At 33.7% G+C, this 23,829-nt stretch overlaps 3 protein-coding genes and 1 long non-coding RNA gene across 5 annotated transcripts in view; 1 reads left to right on the forward strand and 3 right to left on the reverse strand.

The window, feature by feature from the left end:
• Positions 1 to 9,645, reverse strand: part of Nct (Nicastrin) — a 47,274-nt gene extending 37,629 nt beyond the window's left edge. Inside the window, exons 1-3 of the mRNA XM_075291694.1 lie at positions 9,443 to 9,645; positions 9,082 to 9,177; positions 8,280 to 9,008 (exon numbers count right to left, since the gene is read on the reverse strand). Of these exons, the coding sequence (XP_075147809.1) occupies positions 8,280 to 9,008; positions 9,082 to 9,177; positions 9,443 to 9,518 (901 nt within the window). The 5' untranslated portion in view covers positions 9,519 to 9,645. The remainder of the gene's footprint in view (positions 1 to 8,279; positions 9,009 to 9,081; positions 9,178 to 9,442) is intronic.
• Positions 9,646 to 14,922: 5,277 nt separating this feature from the next.
• On the reverse strand, positions 14,923 to 15,762 carry LOC142221858 (60S ribosome subunit biogenesis protein NIP7 homolog). The gene is made up of 2 exons (XM_075291702.1): positions 15,564 to 15,762; positions 14,923 to 15,499 (listed from the first exon to the last, which is right to left on the reverse strand). Exons 1-2 carry the CDS (start codon positions 15,617 to 15,619, stop codon positions 15,013 to 15,015), a joined length of 543 nt encoding a protein of 180 aa, XP_075147817.1. The 5' UTR covers positions 15,620 to 15,762; the 3' UTR covers positions 14,923 to 15,012.
• A 900-nt stretch (positions 15,763 to 16,662) lies between these two features.
• On the forward strand, positions 16,663 to 17,139 carry LOC142219685 (uncharacterized). Its single transcript, XR_012717704.1, has 2 exons — positions 16,663 to 16,869; positions 16,937 to 17,139. It is a non-coding gene; the product is annotated as an uncharacterized LOC142219685 (long non-coding RNA).
• Positions 17,140 to 22,226: 5,087 nt separating this feature from the next.
• The window catches only part of Esp (Epidermal stripes and patches), a 46,916-nt gene continuing 45,313 nt past the window's right edge, over positions 22,227 to 23,829 (reverse strand). For both annotated transcript variants that reach the window (XM_075291725.1, XM_075291734.1), the window contains exon 6: positions 22,227 to 23,319. In XM_075291725.1, coding sequence (XP_075147840.1) covers positions 22,802 to 23,319 — 518 coding nt within the window. In that variant the 3' untranslated portion in view covers positions 22,227 to 22,801. The remainder of the gene's footprint in view (positions 23,320 to 23,829) is intronic.

The following is a 23,829-nucleotide window of genomic DNA, read 5'->3' on the forward strand; positions in this document are numbered from 1 at the left end:
TCTTGTGAAAGCCTGAAAATACTGGCAACACTGCCCCTAATGGCATTGATTCGGTACACTTTTTAGATGTACTGCATTAGCCTGATTTGTTCACGAGTCCCATTCGCTTTTCACCACTTACTGGCTACTTCGGTTAGGTTAAAGTGACAGCCCGATTAAGATTCAGGCTCACTTAGACTATTCAGTCCATTGTGAACTGGCTACTTCGGTTACCTTCCATCAACATTTCATTTCGTGCACTTCCAAAGTGCACTAAGTCTAAAAAGTGAATTTTACAGGAAACAAGAAACAAGTTTTGTTTTTTTGAAATTTCCTAAAACCCATATAAGATAGAAATTCCCTTATTTTCGGTCTTAAAATCATATTTATTATAATTTTTTTTAGTATGTACAAACTCAAAATAGTGATAATAGAACATGGCTAAAAATTACTTTAGATCGAACACAGCTTTTTGCCCTTTTTGGATTGAACATTTTTTAAAACTTTAGACACAGGCTAAGTAACACACAATATTAACCATAACTTTTGATAGAAATGTGCAATAAATTCGATTTTTTTTGAGAGGATGCAATTCACATCAATCCGAATAAAAAACAGAGAACTCCATCAAAACATGCTAAGTCGACTTAGCGTACTCTGGAATGAGGGCATCGATATATAGTCCAGTTTTGTTTATTACCCCTCATATTGTTTTTATGAACATTTTGGCCTTTCAGAGCTTTCCAAGATCTTGCCGAGTTCAAAGCAATTTTTCCGCAGACCACCATGGCAATTGAGTTTTCCATAGAATTTACTCTGGGAGACGATACTTAATATATTTAATCATATTCGGTTCGATTTTTTCGATAACATCACAGTAAATTAATTCCCATATATATTCTACCATGCCGCTATAGGTTGGGTTAGATATGGTGGCAGTCTGTTATTACATGCTGAAAAACTTTTACTATTCGGCTGAAAATGGGATAAAACCCATGACAAGTTGGTCGAAAGCAGAGCATGGTAACGATTGCAATCTAAATTCTGAGTCATTCCTATGAATATGACTGTCATATTTACAAACAAAAATAAATTAACACAACTAAACAAAACACATAAAATAACAATGGAATGAGGCAATAAAATAAAACGTATTTTTCAAATTGACGTTTTCATCGGCTAAGTGCAACTCATAAGGGTTGTGGGTAAACCCACCACTAAACATAAACAAATTTCTGCACTTGTTTGCATAAATCAACTCGATATTGAGTGATATTCTAAAGGAAAAAGTACAGGTGTCAAAGTTAATCTTGGACTAAACCTTAAATGTAATATATATAAAATATTTCTTACTTAATATAAATAAATATTAAACATTTGAGTATGAAATCAATCTTCTTTGTTTACAGAACTTTTTGCAAAAGTTATAAGTCTACTATTAAAATTTGAGATACAAAAAAAAGAATTGTATACAAGCTTTAATTAAATTTGTAAATGATATACTAGAAACATTAAGTCAATGATTGACAATTTTTTTTTTTTCAATTTATTGAGTTTTGTAATTAACATCAATTAAGTTATTATTAATTAAATCAAAAAATTAATTTAAATTTTCTAATGAAATCAATTAAATTGTTAATGAATTATTTTTATAATATAAACTATGATTGATACCATCAATTTCGCGATTCAATTTCATGATTGAATCACAAAAATTGTTGTTCTGTGTACCATATTCGTTGCGTAGTGGAAGTCTTAAAATTATTCAAAACTGTCTTCCTACACACAAAAATTTTTTTTCTGATTCAATCACGAAATTAATTGATCCAATTAATTTTTTAATTGTAATGTCTTCAATCACAGAAATGGTAGTATCAATTAAAAAATTAATTGACATTCAATTAGAAAATTAATTAATTGAATGTTAGTAAAAAAAATATGGGAAACATTTAAATCTGAAGCAATTTTAAGGAAACTTCGCAAAAGTTTATTTATGATTTATCGCTCGATATATATGTATTAGAAGTTTAGGAAAATTAGAGTAATTTATTTATTTTATTTATTTTATTTTCATTATGTAATTTGAAGCCACATAGCGGCCAATTTATGTAAATTACAATGGACTACTAACCGTGACTAAAGTATAATTGAAGTTATGACAATGTGAAAATATATGCGAGTATATAAAAAGTATAATTACATATATAAGGTATAAAATAGATTAATTAATAATATGACAAAAAATGAAATATGACAATTATAATTAATAATATGATAAAAAAAATATAAAGAAAATGAAATATGACAAAACATTTTTAGTTCCCATTATGATTGAAAAAAGACAAAATAAGAAAATATTATTTACTCAACCAAGCACAACAAAGCAGCACTACTAACTCGAGTTTGGATAAGCTTCATGCAGGTGATCCAAGATGATCGAGTAATCTTTTACGATATGTCGAATCAGAAATCGAGAAGTCCTTTAAATTAGTAGGGAGACAGTTATAAGATCTGGCGATTCTAGCCTGAAATGACTTGTCCATACGACCTCTGGCAAGAGGTACAACAATCTGATTTCTCCGCGATCGGCCAAATGAAAATAAGTCCACGAGAAATCGAGGTGACTGAGCACTGAAAATTTTGTGGAAAAGAACAAGTGATCTGAAGTCAATAAAACTCGAAAATGGGCACCCCAGGAAATCCTGGACATGAGGAGATATGTGGTCATATCGACGCAATGAATGTAGATAACGGACTATTCTATGAATTGCTAGTTTAACTTTCCTTATGTTACCAGCATTTGTGCCACAAAAAACCTCAATGCCGTATAGAATATTGGGCATTGCCAAAGCATGTACAAGTCTCTTTTTGAATGAAAAAGGCAGCATCAAATCAGAGTTGTACAGTTGGCGTAGAGTCAAATTCGTTTGACTAATAACATTGTCTATATGTAGATCAAATGAAAGTCTATCGTCAATGGTAACCCCCAAACATTTTAAATGGTGGACGACTTCAATATCACACCCATTATAAGAAAGAGTTAGTCCAATATCAGGATGAGATGAAAAAAATAATGCTTTTGTCTTAGAACCATTGACGGAAAGATTATTGAGACACATCCAACTGTATAAACTATTAGTTACAAAATCAATCTTAGCTTGTAAGACATCTAAATTATTAACATCCCCCCGAAAAAGCAACTGAACATCATCGGCGTACGAAAAAGTGGAGCAAAACATATCAAGATTCGCAAATAAATCATTAAGAAAAAGTATGAAAAGCATAGGCCCAAGAATTGAGCCTTGTGGGACTCCACTCCTTACCGACAAAATATTTGATCTTTCTCCATTGATCTGCACATATTGCTTTCTACCTGTAAGGTATGAAGCAATAAGTTTGCAGGCACTAAAGCCGAAGCCGAAGTATTGGTGAAGCTTTTTTACCAATATGAAATGATCTACGCGATCGAAGGCCTTTTCTAAGTCTAATGAAAGTAAAACGCATACTTTATCATGCGTGAAACTCCCCCTTATAGCATCAGTTAGGCCAAGCAGTAACATTGTTGTGCTTCTATGACTTCTGAAGCCACATTGACAATCAGAAAGTAACTTATTAAATTCTAGATAATCATTAAGTTGCTTTTTCAAAATATATTCGAATACCTTAGATAAAACAGGCATTAGCGCTATCGGCCTATACTCATGACAATTCGGACTTGACTTTTTCTTAATCGGACACACTCTTGCCGTTTTCCACTCACGAGGGAACTTAGAAGTCATGATAATGGTATTGACCAAATGAAGGAAGTGGTCGGCGATATGTGGTATTACTATTTTGTAGAATTTGAGTGGAAATCCATCGTTTCCAGAAGCATTAGACTTAACGGACGAAAAAGCACAGATGACATCGTCAATAGTAACACAGTTGAATGAAAATCCCGCTTCACCAAGTGAAGATGTTAAAAAAAATTTTTAAAACTTTTCGACTAAGCAGTGGCGATTTAACAAAAAAATTTTGGTATTTTGACCATTTTTGTCGAAATCAGAAAAACATATATATGGCAGCTATATCTAAATCTGAACCGATTTCAATAAAATTGGGCACACATGACTATATTACAAATTGTACTCCTAGTGCAAAATTTAAAGCTAATCGGGATAAAACTCTGGCTTCTGGGTCCATATAAGTGAATATCGGGCGAAAGAAATATATGGAAGCTATATATATATATATATATCTGAATCGATTTCAACCAAATTGCACGCATAGCTACAATGCTAAATCTACTCCCTGTGCAAAATTTCAATCAAATTGGGCCAAAACTCTGGCTTTTAGGACCATATTAGTCCATATCGGGCGAAAGATATATATGGGAGCTATATCTAAATCTGAACCGATTTCAATCAAATTTTGCACACTTGACTATACTACTAATTGTACTCCTAGTGCAAATTTTCAACCAAATTCGGCCAAAAATCTGGCTTCTGGGGCCATATAAGTCCATATCGGGCGAAAGATATATATGGGAGCTATATCTAAATCTGAACAGATTTCAACTAAATTTTGCACACTTGACCATACGATTAAGTGTTATGTTTGTACAAAATTTGAAGCAAATCGGTATAAAACTGGGGCTGCTGGGTCCATTTTAGTGCATATCGGGCGAAAGATATATATGGGAGCTATATCTAAATCTGAACCGATTTCTTCCAAAATCAATAGGGTTCTATTCTGACCCAAATTAGGAACATGTGCCAAATTTGAAGGCGATTGGACTTAATTTGCGACCTAGACTTTGATCACAAAAATGTGTCCACAGAAAGACGGACGGACGGACAGACGGACGTGGTTATATCGACTCAGGAGTCCACCCTGAGCATTTTTGCCAAAGACACCATATGTCTATCTGGTCTCCTTCTGGGTGTTACAAACATATGCACTAACTTATAATACTTTCTTTTATATTATTACATTTAAAAGTAATTAATTAATTATTTAATTAATTATTTAATTATTTAATTAATTAATTATTTAATTAATTTAATTATTTACATAAATTGGCCGCTATGTGGCTTGAAATTACATAATGAAAATAAAATAAAATAAATAAAAGTATTTCATTTAGAGAATTAGAGAAAATAATAACGAGAATACAGTTTTTGCATGACAATCTAAATGTGTCCACTTATAAAACATTTATAAAACACTTTCCCAGATAACCCAAATTCAAATGTTTGCAGAATAAATGCAGTCGTTCATTTGTAACAGGTTGGCTGATAAGTCCCCGGTCTGACAAAGAAAAACACATTTTTTTGTCAAAATTCGTTTTTATTATTCAACATAGTTCCCTTCAAGAGCGATACAACGATTAAAACGACCTTCCACTGTTTCGATATCATTTTGGTAGTACTCCTTTGGTTTTGCCTAAAAACAGACCTCAGTTTCGGCGATCACTTCTTCATTGCAGTCAAATTTTTTTTCCTGCGAGCATCTTTTTGAGGTCTGAGAACAAGAAAAAGTCGCTGGGGGCCAGATCTGGAGAATACGTTGGGTGGGGAAGCAATTCGAAGCCCAATTCCTGAATTTGTGTCATCGTTCTCAATGACTTGTGGCACGGTGCGTTGTCTTGGTGGAACAACACTTTTGTCTTCTTCATATGGGGCCGTTTTGCCGCGATTTCGACCTTCAAACGCTCCAATAACGACTGTCGATTGGACTCAGGAGTGTAGTGATGGAGCCATGTTTCACCCATTGTCACATATCGACGGAAAAACTCGGGTGTATTACGAGTTACTAGCTGCAAACACCGCTCAGAATTATCAACACGTTGTTTTTGGTCAAATGTGAACTCGCGCGGCACCCATTTTGCACAGAGCTTCCGCATATCCAAATACTGATGAATGATATGACCAACACGTTCCTTTGATATCTTTAAGGCCTCTGCTATCTCGATCTACTTCATTTTACGGTCATTCAAAATCATTTTGTGGAGTTTTTTGATGTTTTCGTCGGTAACCACCTCTTTCGGGCGTCCACTGTGTTCACCGTCCACCGTGCTATTTCACCACGCTTGAATTTTGCATACCAATCAATTATTGTTGATTTCCCTGGGGCAGAGTCCGGAAACTCATTATCAAGCCAAGTTTTTGCTTCCACCGTATTTTTTCCCTTCAGAAAACAGTATTTTATCAAAACACGAAATTCCTTTTTTTCCATTTTTTTCACAATAACAAAAGTTGCTTCACAAAAGGCGCTAGTGCAAAATTTCAAACAAATTGGGCCAAAACTCTGGCTTCTTGGGGCCATATAAGTCCATATCGGGAGAAAAATATATATGCGAGCTATATCTAAATCTGACTACACGACTAAGTGTTATGTTTGTACAAAATTTCAAGCAAATCGGTATAAAACTCTGGCTGCTGGGTCCATATTAGTGCATATCGGGCGAAAGATATATATGGGAGCTATATCTAAATCTGAACCGATTTCTTCCAAAATCAATAGGGTTCTATTCTGACCCAAAGTAGGAACATGTGCCAAATTTGAAGGCGATTGGACTTAAATTGCAACCTAAACTTTGATCACAAAAATGTGTTCACAGACAGACGGACGGACGGACAGACAGACGGACATGGTTATATCGACTCAGAGACCCTGAGCATTATTGCCAAAGACACCATGTGCCTATCTCGTCTCCTTCTGGGTGTTACAAACATATGCACTAACTTATGATACCCTGTTCCACAGTGTTGCGCAGGGTATAAATATGGGAAACATTTAAATCTGAAGCAATTTTTAGGCAACTTTGCAAAAGTATATTCATTTTTTATCGGTCGATAGATATGTATTAGAAGCATAGGAAAATTGGAGTCTTTTAACAAGTATTCGACGATGGGTATTTTGGCCAAGTTTACCGAAATTAGAAAAACATATATATGGTAGCTATATCTAAATCTGAACCGATTTCAACCAAATGTGGCATGCATAGCTGTAATATTAATTATACTCGTGCCAAATTTGAAGTCGATTGGACTTAAATTGCGACCTAGACGACTTTGATCACAAAAATGTGATCAAAGTCGTCTGACGGACGGACAGACGGACATGGCTAGATCGACTCAGGGGCCGGCCCTGAGCAATATTTATAATACCCTGTTTCACAGTGTGGCGCAGTGTATAAAAAAATTAAAAATACATATACAGATGTGTTTAGTTCTTGATTTTCTTTACGAAAAAGTGTGCCTCGTTTTTAAAATGAGTGTGCCACAATTTATGGCCTGTACCACTTTCGATGTTATTTTGGAAAAATTCCCACAAAAATCTGCGAATTTATGAAAATTTTCCATTAAATACTTAAGTCCCCAAATCAAAAATTTCGTCCCCCATCCTCACTTTTGGGGAACAATCCCCAGTACTGTCCTATCAATATTTCCAAGACCTAATAATAATGGTGCTAAAAATAAATTTTTGTGATACTAATAGTAAAATTTTATGTAAAATGTAAAAATTCTCTCACGTAATTCCGGCGAAAGTGGAAATATTTTCGAAAAATTTTTTTAAAAACGAGCTTTCATACTTTTATTCCAACCTTAAATGGTGTCGACAACGCTTAAAAAAGAATAGAATTTGAAGATTACAATTTTTCGACTTTAAAGGATATCCTCCTTCTTATCCTTATTTACACGGCACGTAAACCGGCTGTTTTTTTCTTTTGTATTATAACTATATTTAAAAAAAAATCTAGTTATATAGAATATCAAGGTATATTTAGGAAGGAAATTTCAAGGTATCATGTGATTACAATTTTTTTCATTACAGGCAGGATTTTGATAGCCAGTATTTGTTCATACACAAATATATTTTATTAATGACATAGACGTAGCTAAAGGGATTTTATGGGTTTGACATCATATAGTTTTTTTTTTCAATTTATGATTATATGTCCTTGAAATAAATATTCTGTGTTCTTCCCATCTACACGAATTTATTTTTCCTCTTTTCGAGATATCTTAACAATGAGCACAGATTGCAGCTTTCACTCCTTAAGAGAGTATTGCAAGCCACGCCATTGCTTAACTGACAATTATGTTAAATAAAAATTCAAAATAATTTTTTGATACAAAATTTTTAAATATTCAATATGCTTTAAAATGATGACAGAAAATGTGTCGAAAAAATGGCGATTATTCTTCCTATCTATAACATATTTCATCATGTTTTGATTGCCTATTTCTTAATTGATATTTATCAAAATTAGGCTTACTCTCATAATACATAAAAATTTTGAAATTGTCACTTACCATATACTCCTTCGAACATGCCTGTTGTGTCCATTCGTGTTGTAACCATTACGAATTTCTCCTCACGATCAACTTGGGCAGCTCTTTGAGAATCTTCCACCACGTCGACCATTTTACGGGGAAACAATGTGGCATAGATATTCTTTCCCTCCAAAGGATCGCAATATCTTGTTTGAGCCAAATTATTGATAAAATTCGAACGTCTCCAACAAACCTCCGAACTTACAGCGGCACTCATAAAGCTTTTGATTTCTACGGCACAAAGGCTACGTAAATGTTGATTTTTATAATCGAAATTATTGAATTTTCTAAAGCATTCAATCAGCCTAACCACCGTCTCATTGTCGGGTATTATGATAATGGGAAAAGGAAAATCTTCATGCAACAATCCTGAACCCCAAGGATTCCAAGTCTCCTGCGGACTTGCTGCCGAACATGTGGCAGTCTCCAGTGAGTTGGGTTTAAGAATTCCACTGTATTGATTCGGACATTGTAGCTCATGCGAGAATCCCGTCGTTTCCTCCGTATAATTATTGAAGGCATTTAGTACAATAACAGCGGTAATGTTGCGTCCACCCTCATTCTTGAGGCGCATTAGGTTTTGACGTGTAAAGAAATCCGATTTCAAAATGGCAGCATAAGGTGGTGCAGGTGGAGAGTCCAAAAGGAAATCTAATTGACTATTATCGTCTACGTAGTGTAAAGCTCCCACAGAGCCAGATTCGGCAGCTGCAAAAAAAAAAAATAGTAGCAATTAATAAGGCTTCCTTCCACATCGAAATTTACTTCGATATTTACTTACAGGAACATCCAGTTTGGTGGGTACCGTTGAGACGACGGAAACAAGATCCTCCGAAGAAAGACTCGTAAATCTTTTCATGAAGGCGTTTACAACTAACTGGTATTTTCCCAAAAACAAAAGAGAAAAGTAAAACAACAACAATTATAAATCACCAAAGGTCAACATTTTGTTGCAAATGCGAATGCAAATCAACAACAAAAACTTGGCATCAAACCATGAATCACTCCCTTTTCACAGATAAAGCCAAGAAGAAAATCTAGCAAAGATCTTATAGCATAACAGTATCAATAATATTGTGCATACATTTTGCACAATACAAATTGTTTATCATTCTTGGATCAGACCATTAAAATCCACCCACCTTCAGTCGTTTGAAACTGCAACACAACACAAACTAAGAAAGCAAAGTTTACAACCTGAGACCAATGTAGCGCCATGGCTACGTTTCGGGAACAATGCCGCTGGAGAAATTGATGATCTTTATAAAGATTTTACCAATAATTTTGTATAAAAATAATACAACTAAAACTGTTGATAAATAATAGAGTAGTGTTGTTTAGCGTGTCGTCGCGAATAGTGTTGTACAGCGTTTAGTATTTATGCGTTTAGTGTTATTTAGCACCGGTTTATTATAAGAGAATGTCAAAATAGTGAAACATCAACAGACAATTTCTTATATCCGAAAGAACTTCTGTCGAAAAAAAGCATTCAAAATTAGCTGGAAATTGAAAAAGCTTCAGTGTAGGCTCGAGTTTAGATACAAATGTTTAAAAAGTGCTAACCCATTTCATAAAATGCTCCTACGAAAAATCTAGCTCGCACTCGAAATAGAATATCAAGATACAAAAATTCATACAAAACCTTTAAAGAATACATCTTTTCTTGATCGAGATGGAGCATAAAATACGTAAATAACTGTTTAAAAAACTATACAATTTGCTATTCCAAATTATCGAAAAGTTTTATAAAGATTATTAGATACTATTTATTAGGCAAGAGAGTGGCTTTTAAACATAAATTATTGAACATTTTTGGAAATTCAATCTCTGGTTATTGGGATTGGGTTTCAAAATATCCAAATTTCTTTTAATAGTCCAAAGTGTCGTTTATGTCTAACAATTTGAACCAATAGTATGACCACTAAGGAAAAATGACAACAATTATCATGTAATAAGTGAGTACTATCATATTTATTACATTCAGTTCTTTTAATATTTATAAAATATCTGTTCCAAGATATTGACCGTTACTAAATTTATGCTTCAAAGGTGGAAATCATAAGTTTTCACGGTAAATTTCTTTACTATATTATTTTAAGTTAGAAAGCTTTTGAATTGATAATTTGAACCATTCCCTTCAAATTAAGCTAGGACCCGTTAGCTCTACTTTAGATTTAATTTACTTTTAATTTTGCTAGTCTGTAAGGATTGTACTCCAGAGACTTAATAAATAAGTAGTTTTATATTTAGGTTTAATCTTTATTTTATTGTTTTTATACCCACCACCATAGACGGGGGTATAATAAGTTTGTCATTCCGTTTGTAACACATCGAAATATCGATTTCCGACTATATAAAGTATATATATTCTTGATCAGGGACGATATTCTAAGACGATATAAGCATGTCCGTCTGTCTGTATGTTGTAATCACGCTACAGCCTTCAATAATGACGCTATCGTCCTGAAATTTTGCACAGATTCGTCTTTTGTTTGCAGGCAGTTCAAGTTCGAAGATAGGTTAGGTTAGGTTAGGTGGCAGCCCGATGTATCAGGCTCACTTAGACTATTCAGTCCATTGTATACCACATTGGTGAACTTCTCTCTTATCACTGAGTGCTGCCCGATTCCATATTAAGCTCAATGACAAGGGACCTCCTTTTTATAGCCGAGTCCGAACGGCGTTCCACATTGCAGTGAAACCACTTAGAGAAGCTTTAAAACCCTCAGAAATGTCACCAGCATTATTGAGGTGGGATAATCCACCGCTGAAAAACTTTTTGGTGTTCGGTCGAAGCAGGAATCGAACCCACGACCTTGTGTATGCAAGGCGGGCATGCTAACCATTGCACCACGGTGGCTCCTAAGATGGACTATATCGGTCCAAGTTTTGATATAGTCCCCATATAAACCGACCGCCCCATTTGGGGTCTTGGGCTTATAAAAACTGTAGGTTTTATCCAATTTGCCTGAAATTGTAAATCTAGAGGTATTTTAGGACCATCAAATATATAGCCCCCATATGGACCGATTTCCCGATTCTGCTTCTTGGACGCCTAGAAAGTGTATTTTCTATCCGATATGCCGGAAATTGGAAATCTAGAGGTATTCTAGGACCATAAAGAGGTTTGCCGAAAATGGGGTGTATCGGTCCATGTTTTGATATAACCCCCATATAGACCGATCTCCCGATTTTACTTCTTGGGCTTCTAGAATCCGTAGTTTTAATCCAATTTGCCTGAAATTTGACATCTATTGGTATTCCAGGACCATAAAGACTTGTGTCGAAAATGGTGAGTATCGGTTCATGTTTTGATATAGCCACCATATAGACCGATCTCCCGATTTTATTTCTTGATCTTCTCGAATCCGTAATTTTTACCCAATTTGAAGGTAATCTAGAGGTGTTCTAGGACCATAAAGACGTGTGTCGAAAATGGTGAGTATCGGTCCATGTTTTCATATAGCCCCCATATATACCGATCTCCCGATTTTTCTTCTTGGGCTTCTAGAATCCGTAGTTTTAATCCAATTTGCCTGGAATTTGACATCTATTGGTATTCCAGGACCATAAAGACGTGTGTCGAAAATGGTGAGTATCGGTTCATGTTTTGATATAGCCACCATATAGACCGATCTCCCGATTTTATTTCTTGATCTTCTCGAATCCGTAATTTCTACCCAATTTGAAGGTAATCTAGAGGTGTTCTAGGACCATAAAGACGTGTGTCGAAAATGGTGAGTATCGGTCCATGTTTTCATATAGCCCCCATATATACCGATCTCCTGATTTTTCTTCTTGGGCTTCTAGAATCCGTAGTTTTTATGGAATTTGCCAGATATTTTAAATCTAGAGGTATTCTAGGACCATAAAGACGTGTGTCGAAAATAGGAAATCTAGAGGTATTCTAGGTCCATGTTTTGATATAGCCCCCATATAGACCGATCTCCCGATTTTACTTCTTGGATTTGTAGAATCCGTAGTTTTTAATTTGCATGAAATTTGAAATCTAGAGGTATTCTAGGACCATAAAGACGTGTGTCGAAAATGGTGAGTACCGGTCCATGTTTTGATATAGCCCCCATATAGACCGATCTCCCGATTTTACTTCTTGGGCTTCTAGAATCCGTAGTTTTAATCCAATTTGCCTGAAATTTAAAATCTAGAGGTATTCTAGGACCATAAAGACGTGTGTCGAAAATAGGAAATCTAGAGGTATTCTAGGTCCATGTTTTGATATAGCCCCCATATAGACCGATCTCCCGATTTTACTTCTTGGGCTTCTAGAATCCGTAGTTTTAATCCAATTTGCAATCTAGAGGTATTCTAGGACCATAAAGACGTGTCTCGAAAATGGTGAGTATCGGTCCATGTTTTCATATAGCCCCCATATAGACCGATCTCCCGACTTTACTTCTTGGGCTTCTAGAATCCGTAGTTTTTACCCAATTTGCCTGAAATTAGAAATCTTGAGGTATTCTAGGACCATAAAGGGGTGTGCCCAAGATATTGAGTATCTGTTAAGTTTTTGATATAGCCCCCTTATAAACCGGCCCTCCGATTTGAGGTCTATGTTCTAGAACTACAATTAAGTGTGCTAAATACTGTGTGTATCTTTCCATGCTTTGGTATAGGCGCCATTACACCGAACTCTCGATTTAACTCCTAGGTTTTCTAGAAATTGTAGTTTTTATCCGATTTGCCACAAATTGTAAATATACTGACATTTTAGACCCATAACAAAGTGTATATGATTTAGTTTTATGGGTCCATTTTGTAAGGCCTCCATATAGACCGATTTCATTTATTGAGGGTATAGAAGGCGCACTAACCATGAAAATTGCTTGAAACTGAATGCAAAATTTCCAGATTTTACTTCTTGTAGTCATTTAAATAATTGGGATGAAAATCCACAGATTATAGATTTCAAATCAAGGCGTTATTTTATCATTTCCATGAACTTAAAAGATATGTTTATGATTCCTCTAAAACTCAAACCAAAAATGGTTCTTAAATATAAATTCAGAATCTGATCTAGTCTTCATAGGTAAAATCTTTACATTTATCTGTGGGAAGCGTACTGGTTGAACTGATCTGCTTGGGAAAATATTTGTCGTCAAACCCTCCTGAAATTTTGAAAGGAAACTATTATATTTGATTCATGGTGGTGGGTATATAAGATTCGGCCCGGCCGAACTTACTACTGTATATACTTCTTTTATTATTAGTTTTTAAGCACTGTATTACATACATTTTTTTCTATTGGATTACCGTTGAGCACATTTTATACCTGTACCTTTGTACCTTTTTTACAATTTAAGATCAGTTGTAATATTTTTTTTTGTAGAATTAGAATCCATATATGGCCGTTGAACTCGAAAAAAAGAGAATTAATAAATAAATCTAGACAAGATTTAGATGAAAACGGGGGAACGCATCAAATGAGTAAAATTATTTTATTTATATTTATTGTGAAAATAACCAAGCTTTTAGGACAATATTTACTTTAAAGTTATCCATTTTAATAAAAAAAAAACAGAGAAAACCGAACATAGTACTGGCTTTTAGGAAGTTATAACAACTTTTGTTCTTCAGGGTAGATATTAATTTTTCTGCGTGTAGATATATTCCATATTTTGTTAATTATGAAACACACTGTAAGGAAACATTGGATTTTAGCTCGTTTAAAAAAATAATGAAGCGAACTAAATACTTTATAATTTATTTCTAAACCCAAAGTTATTAGTTTCACTGTGAGCCATTTCTTTATTAATTTCCTAATGAATGATATGTTGGCCCATTTCCATTCGAGTTACAAGTATATTTTATACTGCAAGGTGGGTACTGAGCTTGAGTTTATGCACAGTATTAAGTTCGAGTTTAGCTGCTAAAATCGAAATCAAACCTGTAAAAAATAACCAAATTATAATTTTTTTGACAATTTTTTTATAACTTAATGGGAAATGGTCCAAAGCAACGATTGAAGAAAAGTAGCCGTGAAAAATGGCTATTTTAACGCGATAAAGCGAACTGGCCATTAAGGCCAGTATTAAGTTGGCATTATCGCGCTAAATTGATCATTCTTTACTTTTCATTTCACCATAAATAAACATTTGCAATTTTTGCAATGAACCATTCCCCAAATTTTCAACAAGAAGATAAAATTTTACTGTTTTTTGCAGATTTAGTTTTGATTTTAGCAGCTAAACTCGAAATTAGTACCCACCATTAGTCGCTAAAAAACAACTTTTTAACATGAAATATTAAAATGACTATTCCTTCTAAATGTGGTCCAATAGTTGGACATGAAACAAATCTTGTCCAATTTAATTCGTATAGTAATGTACATAAATAAAAATTGGGCACGCGTTAGTGGGAACCATATTTATATCTACATATGGTAAAACGATAATGAGTACTAGGTGAAAAACAAAAGGGTGGACGGGTATACCATCGTAGTGCTGTAGAGTATTACAACATTTTGAAAATCCGATGAGGGTGAAATGATTCAAAGATTTCTTCTTCTAATTTTAAAAATTCGGAGGATCCAAATACTTTATCCCTCAACCACTTAGCCAATACCAACCACATTTTTACAATAGGACAATAACACTACCATATATTAATATATAGCATTTTGTAATACAAATCTTAACTTATTTTATTTTGCAATAATAAAAGTACACATCTAAGGAGTAAAATTATTTTTCTACTAAAACAAAGAGTCTTCCGATCGTATATATTCTCCAATATCCGATTGATGGAAACAAACTGTAGCAATAGGATCAGCCGATTTACATTCTGTTGTTGATCGAGCCAGTACACCAAAACCTAAAGGTAAATCGTTCATGTTGTACACTATAACACCCTGGTATTGGCCGGCATTTTCTGTGATACGTCCCAAACCAGATTTGGGAATGTGATTACCATACAAATATTGCTGTTCGAATGACGGTTTGACCCAAACTTTATATTGTGCATAGGGAGCCAAATAATAAAGGGCAGTAATATGGAATTTCAGCTTATTTGTTTTGGAGAATTTACCAAAGCAGGTGCCCACACAAATGAGTTTCTTGTGACCAAAACATTCTGATAGTTTCAATATTTTTTCCGATACATAATAAACACGATCCAAATGCTCACGGAAACAATAGGTTCCGTCAGGTCGATCAATCAATTGTTTAACATTGGTGCCAATGCTAGAAATATAGAAATAACAGCAGATCAATATGGATGTTCCGTAAAATACCATGGAATACTTACTATTTTGATAGTTTCTCAAATAAAATCTTTGCTCTTTCATCACTTAATCGTTTCATTATAATGGCCTATGGGTTTTTATATAGATAATCCCGAATTTTACTATTAATTTATTGAATATACACGTTTAATATCTAATTCAAGCGTTTAATGGCAGTCAACGTTTGTTTTCATTTATTTTGACAGCCACGTGCATGAGCTGCATCAGTGTTGTCAAAGGGTTTTTGAAGAAAAGCGCTAAATTGGGATTGTACATTATAAAAATGGTACTTTTGACATTTCAAAACTAATTTTCATAGGTATTTATTTTTCGTAGCGAAAATGAACTTACTTTTAAATTTGGTTACTTGATATTGTGGTTACTTTTTGAAATTGTTAATTTCGCAACACTTTATTTTCGCGATTACATTTCCTGAAATAATCAAAATTGTAAGTGAAAACAAACATATTCGAAATCTAGAGGAACAAGAAACTGCGCATCAATTGAGTTACTTTTTCTGCTTTAAGCCTAGTACTAAGATCACGTTTTCGCGTGAAAAACTGTTATACTCCATACAAAAAACGTTAGCGCCGAATAAATGTTTATACAGTCTTGGAATTTTTCACGAAAAAATAGGCAGGCATATTATTTCGCATAAATAAGTTAACATCCCTGGGTTTGAGACCCTATTTACGGAGATAAGCCTAGTACTAAGATCACGTTTTCGCACGAAAAACTGTTATACTCCATATAAAAAACGTTGGAGCGAAATCTTTGTTTTGATAATTTTTAAACACATATTCATACAACCCTGGATTTTTCGCACGAAAAAATAGGCAGGCATATTATTTCGCATAAATAAGTTAACATCCCTGGGTTTGATACTATATTTATGGAGATAGATGAAGATATTCGTTTTTTGCAGAAGCGAACTTAGTACACCCAGAAAACAAATTCGTTGCCTCAACCGAATTATTTGCCAACCGAAAGCAGGTGGTTCCATCAACTATCAATGATATCTGTCAGCACAACTAACATTTGGCAATTGTAACTACATGGTAGTATCCCTGCCAGCATTTCAAAGTTCCATTTCATCTTCATCGCTACCACAGACTCGTAAATGTCACTACAACCATCCTACTGTGATGGGGGGCAGCATATCATAAAGTACAAAATGTACTTCATACATGTATTTTGCCATCACTACTTTTACAAAAGCCATTTTATTTTTTGTGAAACGCCAAGCGCAACCAGCTTGTTATATTTTATTTAAATAAAAACGAAAATAAAGTTCTGAAAACATAGATTTTACGCTTAAAATTGTGAAAGGTATATTGGTGAACAATTTTTGATTTTCCAAATGGAATAAAGTGATTGTTTTTCAAATATTTTACAGACACGCTGCCTCCATCGAATAAAAACACTGGCTTATAGACGCTGCAACATGTAACTCGCTACTTGTAACTCTACATCATCATTAATGCAAAAAATTATGTTAAATGTGATGTGATAGTGGTATAAATGTTATATTTTTAAGAATTTGTAAATGATTAATCAAATTAATAAATATCTAAACAAACGTGTTTTACTCGACCACAATGATTCTTTTACCACTATCTTAAAATGTGCTTTTTCTGATTGTTTGGAGGGCCTCTTATTGGCGTCGTTCTAAATTGATCTATAAAGGCACCTAATAATTGCACTCATGCGAAACCTTTTTGTAGTAACTTGGCGTGGTACAACTTCTCAATAGTGATGGCGCTTTTCCGACGAGTTTTTGATATCGTATATGATTGTTTTCGACGTACTGGGGATTCTCAGAAGCGCCCCCAAATTCAAAAAATGTTGGCAGGGATGTTGGATCAACTTTGCATTGGTTGTCGCAATTTCATATTAATTGTTTTGTTTGTTGGTGCAACATTTTCTTTACTATGTTGCTCGATTTTCTTTACTATTATCCTAACCAAATTCCAATATCAAATGAAAGGGCAGATTATATTGAGATTTTATTAATTTATTACAAGATTTACAATCATAATAAACTACGAAAATAAATACAAAAGGTGCTAACAACAAAGGCTTTTGGTCTACATATATGTGAGATCAATTTACATTACAATTTACAATTTTTTATAGGTAATGTTTGTATACCACTGACAGATGCCCTGCCAACATTTTTTGAATTTGGGGGCGCTTCTGAGAATCCCCACTACGTCGAAAACAATCATATACGACATCAAAAACTCGTCAGAAAAGCGCCGTCACTATTGAGAAGTTGTACCACGCCAAGTTACTACGAAAAAGTCTCTCATCAGTGCAAATATTAGGTGCCTATTTAGATCAATTTCGAAGGACGCCAATAAGAACCCCTGCAAACTATCAGAAAAAGTGCATTTTAAGGTAATTGTAGAAGAATCATTGTGGTCAAGTAAAACACGATTGTGTAGATGTTTATTGATTTGATTAAACATTTATAATTTCTTATAAATATAACATTTTTCGGTTTATCTCATCACATTTAACATAATTTTTTCCATTAATAAAGAATGATGTTGAGTTTTAAGTAGCAAGTTACATATTGCAGCGTCTATCAGCCAGTTTGTTTATTTTCGATGGAGACAGCGTGCCTGGAAAAATATTTGAAAAACGATCACTTTATTCTATTTGGAAAGTCGAAAATTGTTCACCATATACCTTTCACAATTTTAAGCGTAATATCTATGTTTTCAGAACTTTATTTTCGTTTTTATTTAAATAAAATATAACAAGCTGGTTGCGCTTGGCGTTTCACAAAAAATAAAATGGCTCTTCTAACAGTAGTGATGGCAAAATACTTTCATGTACATTTTGTACTTTTTGATATGCTTCCCCCATCACAGTTCGCGATGGTTGTGGTGACATTTACGAGTCTGTGGTAGCGATGAGGATGAAATGGAACTTTGAAATGCTGGCAGGGTGGTTATTAGGTTGCAATTATGTGGTCGAACTACAGAACCTAATTCAATATATACTTGCCAGAAATTTCTTCCTTAAGCCTCTAGATATAAATACAAATCGACTTAGACTCGTCCCGTATTCTTAATACAATAAAAAAAAGCTCGTTTGCCGTAAAAAGTATTTGTGTTTGTTGGTGTATGAAGCCTGCAATTTTTATGGAAACTTTTGTAATATTCCTTTTTTTATAAATCGGTGCGATATTTACCTGAAGGCAACTTCTTTTCTATGGGATAAACTTTATTCAATATATTGCGTACTATTATCAAGTAAATGCTGTTCCCCGTTTTGCAAATTTTGTAGCGTCATACCATTTACCATGTCGATGTTGATATAACTATTTATTTGTTGCAACAACTACCTTACGCCCGTCCTATAATTGAACTAAGATTTTATTAGTATACTCAACTTTTGGTTGTACCAACAATTTGTTGATGTAGGTCTCACTATGCTGGTGGTTAGCTCAACAATTTTATGCAGCATAAAACCAAATTTATCGGCATTGGTTATTTTAACCAATTGAATGGTTATGGGAATTTCGTTTTGATCCTGTGAACTTTTTTAAGGTTGTGTTGGATGTATAATGGGGAAAATAATCAAAACATTGTTCTTGTAACAAAAAATAAGTTACTGACATCATTTCCTCATTGTAATTATCGAATTGCAACCAACCATTTCTCTGGGTGTACTAAGCAATAGATGAAGATATTCTTTTTTCGCAGAAACGAACTTAGTACTAAGTATTATATTGAACTGTTTTAATAAAGTAACCGCGAAAATTTCAACTTGTAAAGTGAACCTAGTACTTACCTTAAGGTGAGTACTATGTTCGAATTTAACCGCTAAAATCAAAAATAAATCAGTAAAAATTGATAAAATTGTACCTCTTTCATGCAAACTTTCATGTAGCTTTATGGGAAATAGCCCAAAACAGCTTCTTATAATGTTTATATTCTTTAAAATTGATTCCCTGCCAACATTTTTTGAATTTGGGGGCGCTTCTCAGAATCCCCACTACGCCGAAAACAGTCGTATACGATATCCAAAACTCATCGGAAAAGCGCCGCCACTATTGAGAAGTTGTACCACGCCAAGTTACTACGAAAAACTATGGCATGAGTGCAATTATTAGGTGCCCTTCTGGATACATTTAGAAGGACGCCAATAAGAGCCCCTTCAAACAATCAGAGAAAGTGCATTTTAAGATAGTTGTAAAAGAATCATTGTGGTCAAGTAAAACACTATTGTTTAGATGTTTATTAATTTTATTAAACATTTATAAATTCTCATAAATATAACATTTTTACGACATCACATTTAACATATTTTTATGCATTAATAAAAGATTGATGTTGAGTTACAAGTTAACATACATGTTGTAGCGTCTATCAGCCAGTGCTTCTATTCCCAATGGAGACAGCGTGTCTGGAAAAATATTTGAAAAACTATCACTTTATTCCATTTGGAAAGTCAAAAATTGTTCACCGATATACCTTTCACAATTTTAAGCGAAATAACTATCGTACGAATTATTGTCGATTGTTTACATTTTGTTTGGATAAAAATACATTATAAAATGGTGTTATTGGCTTTTTACGGGGCTTTAAAAAAATTCCGTGAGGCTATTACCCTGTCAACATTTTTTGAATTTGACGGTCCTTCTGAGAATCCCCACCACTGAGAAAACAATCATATAGGATATCCAAAATACGTCGGAAAAGCGCCGTCGCTATTGAGAAGTTGTACCACGCCAAGTTACTACAAAAAATCATCGCATGAGTGCAATTATTAGATGCCATTTTAGATAAATTTAAAACGACGCCCACAAGAGCCCCTTCAAACTATCAGAAAAAGTGAATTTTAAGATAGTTGTAAAAGAATCATTGTGTCAAGTAAAACACGATGTTTATTTTTTTGATTAAACATTTATAAATTCTTATAAATATAACATTTATTCGATTATCACTTCACAAAAAGCATCGCATGAGTGCAATTTTTAGGTGCCATTTTAGATAAATTTAAAACGATGCCCACACCAGCCCCTTCAAACTATCAGAAAAAGTAAATTTTAAGATAAGGTGGGTATTAAGTTCGAGTTTAGCCGCTAAAATCGATAAAGTGAAAACCAAATCAGTAAAAATAAGACATAAAATTATTATTTATGCAAAATAATATGCCTGCCTATTTTTTCGTGCGAAAAATCCAGGGTTGTATAAATATGTGCTTTAAAATGCTCAAAACAAAGATTTCGCATTTATTCCGCGCTAACGTTTTTTATATGGAGTATTACAGTTTTTCGTGCGAAAACGTGATCTTAGTACTAGGCTTAAACTCGAACTTAGTACCCACCTATAGTTGTAAAAGAATCATTGTGTCAAGTAAAACACGATGTTTATTTTTTGGATTAAACATTTATAAATTCTTATAAATATAACATTTATACGATTATCACTTCACATTTAACATAATAGTTTTTAAAATAATGATGTTGAGTTACAAGTAGCAAGTTACATGTTGCAGCGTCTATCAGCCAGTTTGTTTATTATTCTCGATGGAGACAGCGTGTCTGGAAAAATACCTCAAAAACTATCACTTTACTCCATTTGGAAATTCGAAAATTGTTCACCAATATACCTTTCTCAATTTAAGCCTAATAACAGTGTTTTCAGCCCTTCATTTTCTTTTTTATTTAAATAAATTATAAAAAGATAGTTGCACTTGGCGTTTCACAAAATATAAAATGGCTTGATACTTTTGGCGATTGTTGTAGTGTCACTTACGAGTCTGTGGTAGCGATGAGGATGAAATGCAACTTTGAAATGCTGGCAGGGTATCGATCGTTAACATTTTTCTCGCATAAGAAATACATATATCAATTATATTATCGACATATAAAATATTATTTGCCTAGAGCTATATGTGTACACTGGATAGTCCACTAAACATATTGTTACGAATTTGATATTTCTAGATTTAAGCTTATTTAAATTAGTTTCCGTTAATTTAAATTTCAAATTGTAACGATAAAATTACGTCATATCTTGTTAGAGTCATTTCTTTATTGTCTAATACTTTCATCTTTTGTGTTCTTAGTTTTCCAGTCGTTCATTGTAAAAGTAACACCTTTTGTTTTACTGTTATAATTATCGGTAATATGACCATAATCCCTTATGCCTGAGCGACATTTACCAGATGGTAGAATGCACTACCCAAGATGAGAATAAGCCTAAAAGTATGTGTGCCATATCACCTGTACAATAACACCCCATAGAAAGTGCTAGATAGCCGAGACAATGAACATAAGTCGATAAATATGTGCGATGTCGCCCGTGCGACATCTACCAGGTAGTAGCTTAATCTCGAAGGTTGTAGGCCAATTAGCGAGAACATTCGAAATTGTCAAAATATCGGTATATAAACCCCTAGCGGAGAGAGCAGTCAAGTCAGTCGTAAGCTAAAGTTTATACAGTACACATCGTAGAGCAAATAAGTGAAACCAATCAGTTAAATAAATAAATTGTAGATTGTCGTTATTTGAAAAGAACTGTGTTTTAATTATCGGGTAATTAAGTACGCCTCAATATAAAAACGTAACAATATTTTGTAATGATTTACAAAATGTCGATAATAGCGTTGTAAAGAATACGCAGATATTGATAGAATACATAATTATTCAAAATTAAACACACAGATAAATTTTGCAACATTTTATTGCTCTCTATCTTTCTTTCGCTTATCTATTTTGTTCTAGAAACTATAACTACAACAAGTACTATATCAAATTTTAATTGTTTCCTTGAATATAACTAATAATACTAACTATTATTATTAATATATAATTACAAAAAATATTTTATACACATATTAATACTATAATTTTCATATCATATTTTAAATTAGAAACAATAAAGGTATTCACAATTTGTATGTCAAAGGAAATTTGTTTTTTTTTTGGAATATCACTACAATAGCTTCTTGGATATGTTGATCACATCGTGGAATGTGTGCTACAATATCTTAAAATTAATTAGATGGTAGAATTTAACCTGAGTTCTTACTAACGAGTAACTAAAATTATGATGTCTTTAAGATATCATAGAAATACTTAAAGCGAATCCTGATAATGATTTGTGGTTTCATGAACATGAAATAGGGCCAAGATTTGGGATTTCTTATTCCATCCAGGATTTTCAGTTTTGATTTTCGGCATTTTCTGCTCTAGTCCAATGATTAACACTTAAATCTACTTAAATTAACTATTATCACTTCATACGGCCAACGTTGTCGAACTAGCCTTTTTACTTTGTCTGTAGTCTCTTTCCTTCAAGAGTTCATCCAATTGTTGCTCCTGATAGTAGACCACAAATTCGGTGGGCGAAAGACTCTCGAAGAGATTACATATGCTGGGCTTTAGATTATAGAAGAATATTAACTGTTGACGTGAGGCAAAATCTTTCAATAGGGATTCAATGACAGTGGCTGCTGTGAAATCAGCTCCATAGATATGTGAAGCATCAATGACCACTGGAATATTATTACGCATGGATTGTTTATTAACCAAATTGCGTACATAATCCACTGAGGGAAATATGAGACAACGATCTGGTGTAATCATAAGATATTCGGTGCCTCCGGGACTTTGTAAAATGTCAACAGATAATTTTGGTCGAGCAGCACCATAGAGTATAAATATAACGTTGATGCCTACACCAATGAGTATGCCCATTTCCAAGGGTAATACCAGACAGGCAAAGAAGGTAACTAAGCCGGGAACTAGATCACTTTCTGAAAATAAAGAAACATGTAAGAAAATTTAGATTTGTATTTTAGTGGCTAGTAATAAAAAGCAATGTGTAATACAAGTGGATCAAAGACGTTTCATTCAGGCTCTCAGGCCGATAAAACAGTTTTTCATATATTTTGCAATATTTAAACAATCGATAATAACTCCCCACGGAAATTTCGTTAGCAAATGGCAAATTCTTGTGGGCCTAAATCCGTTATAATCCGTTACCATGTATATCTCATAAGAGGAAATCTAAACAATCGATAACATCGGCATTATACAAATTTAGCTAGCCAACGTTCCTATCAATTTCTTATGGACAGCGGAAATTTTGGAAAGGCGAAAGGCTTTATGGTAGTAATTGTATGCAATCGGTAATATAGTCCTCTTGAATATTTCGTTGACAAAAACGCCTATGTATTTCTTAAGACTGGTTAGAACCACAAAATTAATTGATGCAATTAATTTAGAATTGACAATTTCAATCACTGGTGCCGATTAAAAAATCC

The sequence above is a fragment of the Haematobia irritans genome, chromosome 1 (assembly GCF_050003625.1).
Source record: "Haematobia irritans isolate KBUSLIRL chromosome 1, ASM5000362v1, whole genome shotgun sequence".
Lineage (NCBI taxonomy): Eukaryota > Metazoa > Arthropoda > Insecta > Diptera > Muscidae > Haematobia > Haematobia irritans.

What these genes read in the sequence shown, in the direction of transcription:
- LOC142221858 (XM_075291702.1), bottom strand. Translation starts at nt 15,619, where the DNA reads ATGAAACGATTAAGTGATGAAAGAGCAAAGATTTTATTTGAGAAACTA. An exon ending in TTTGAGAAACTATCAAAATA is followed by an intron (nt 15,500 to 15,563) that starts GTAAGTATTCCA and finishes CTATATTTCTAG; the next exon opens with CATTGGCACCAATGTTAAAC.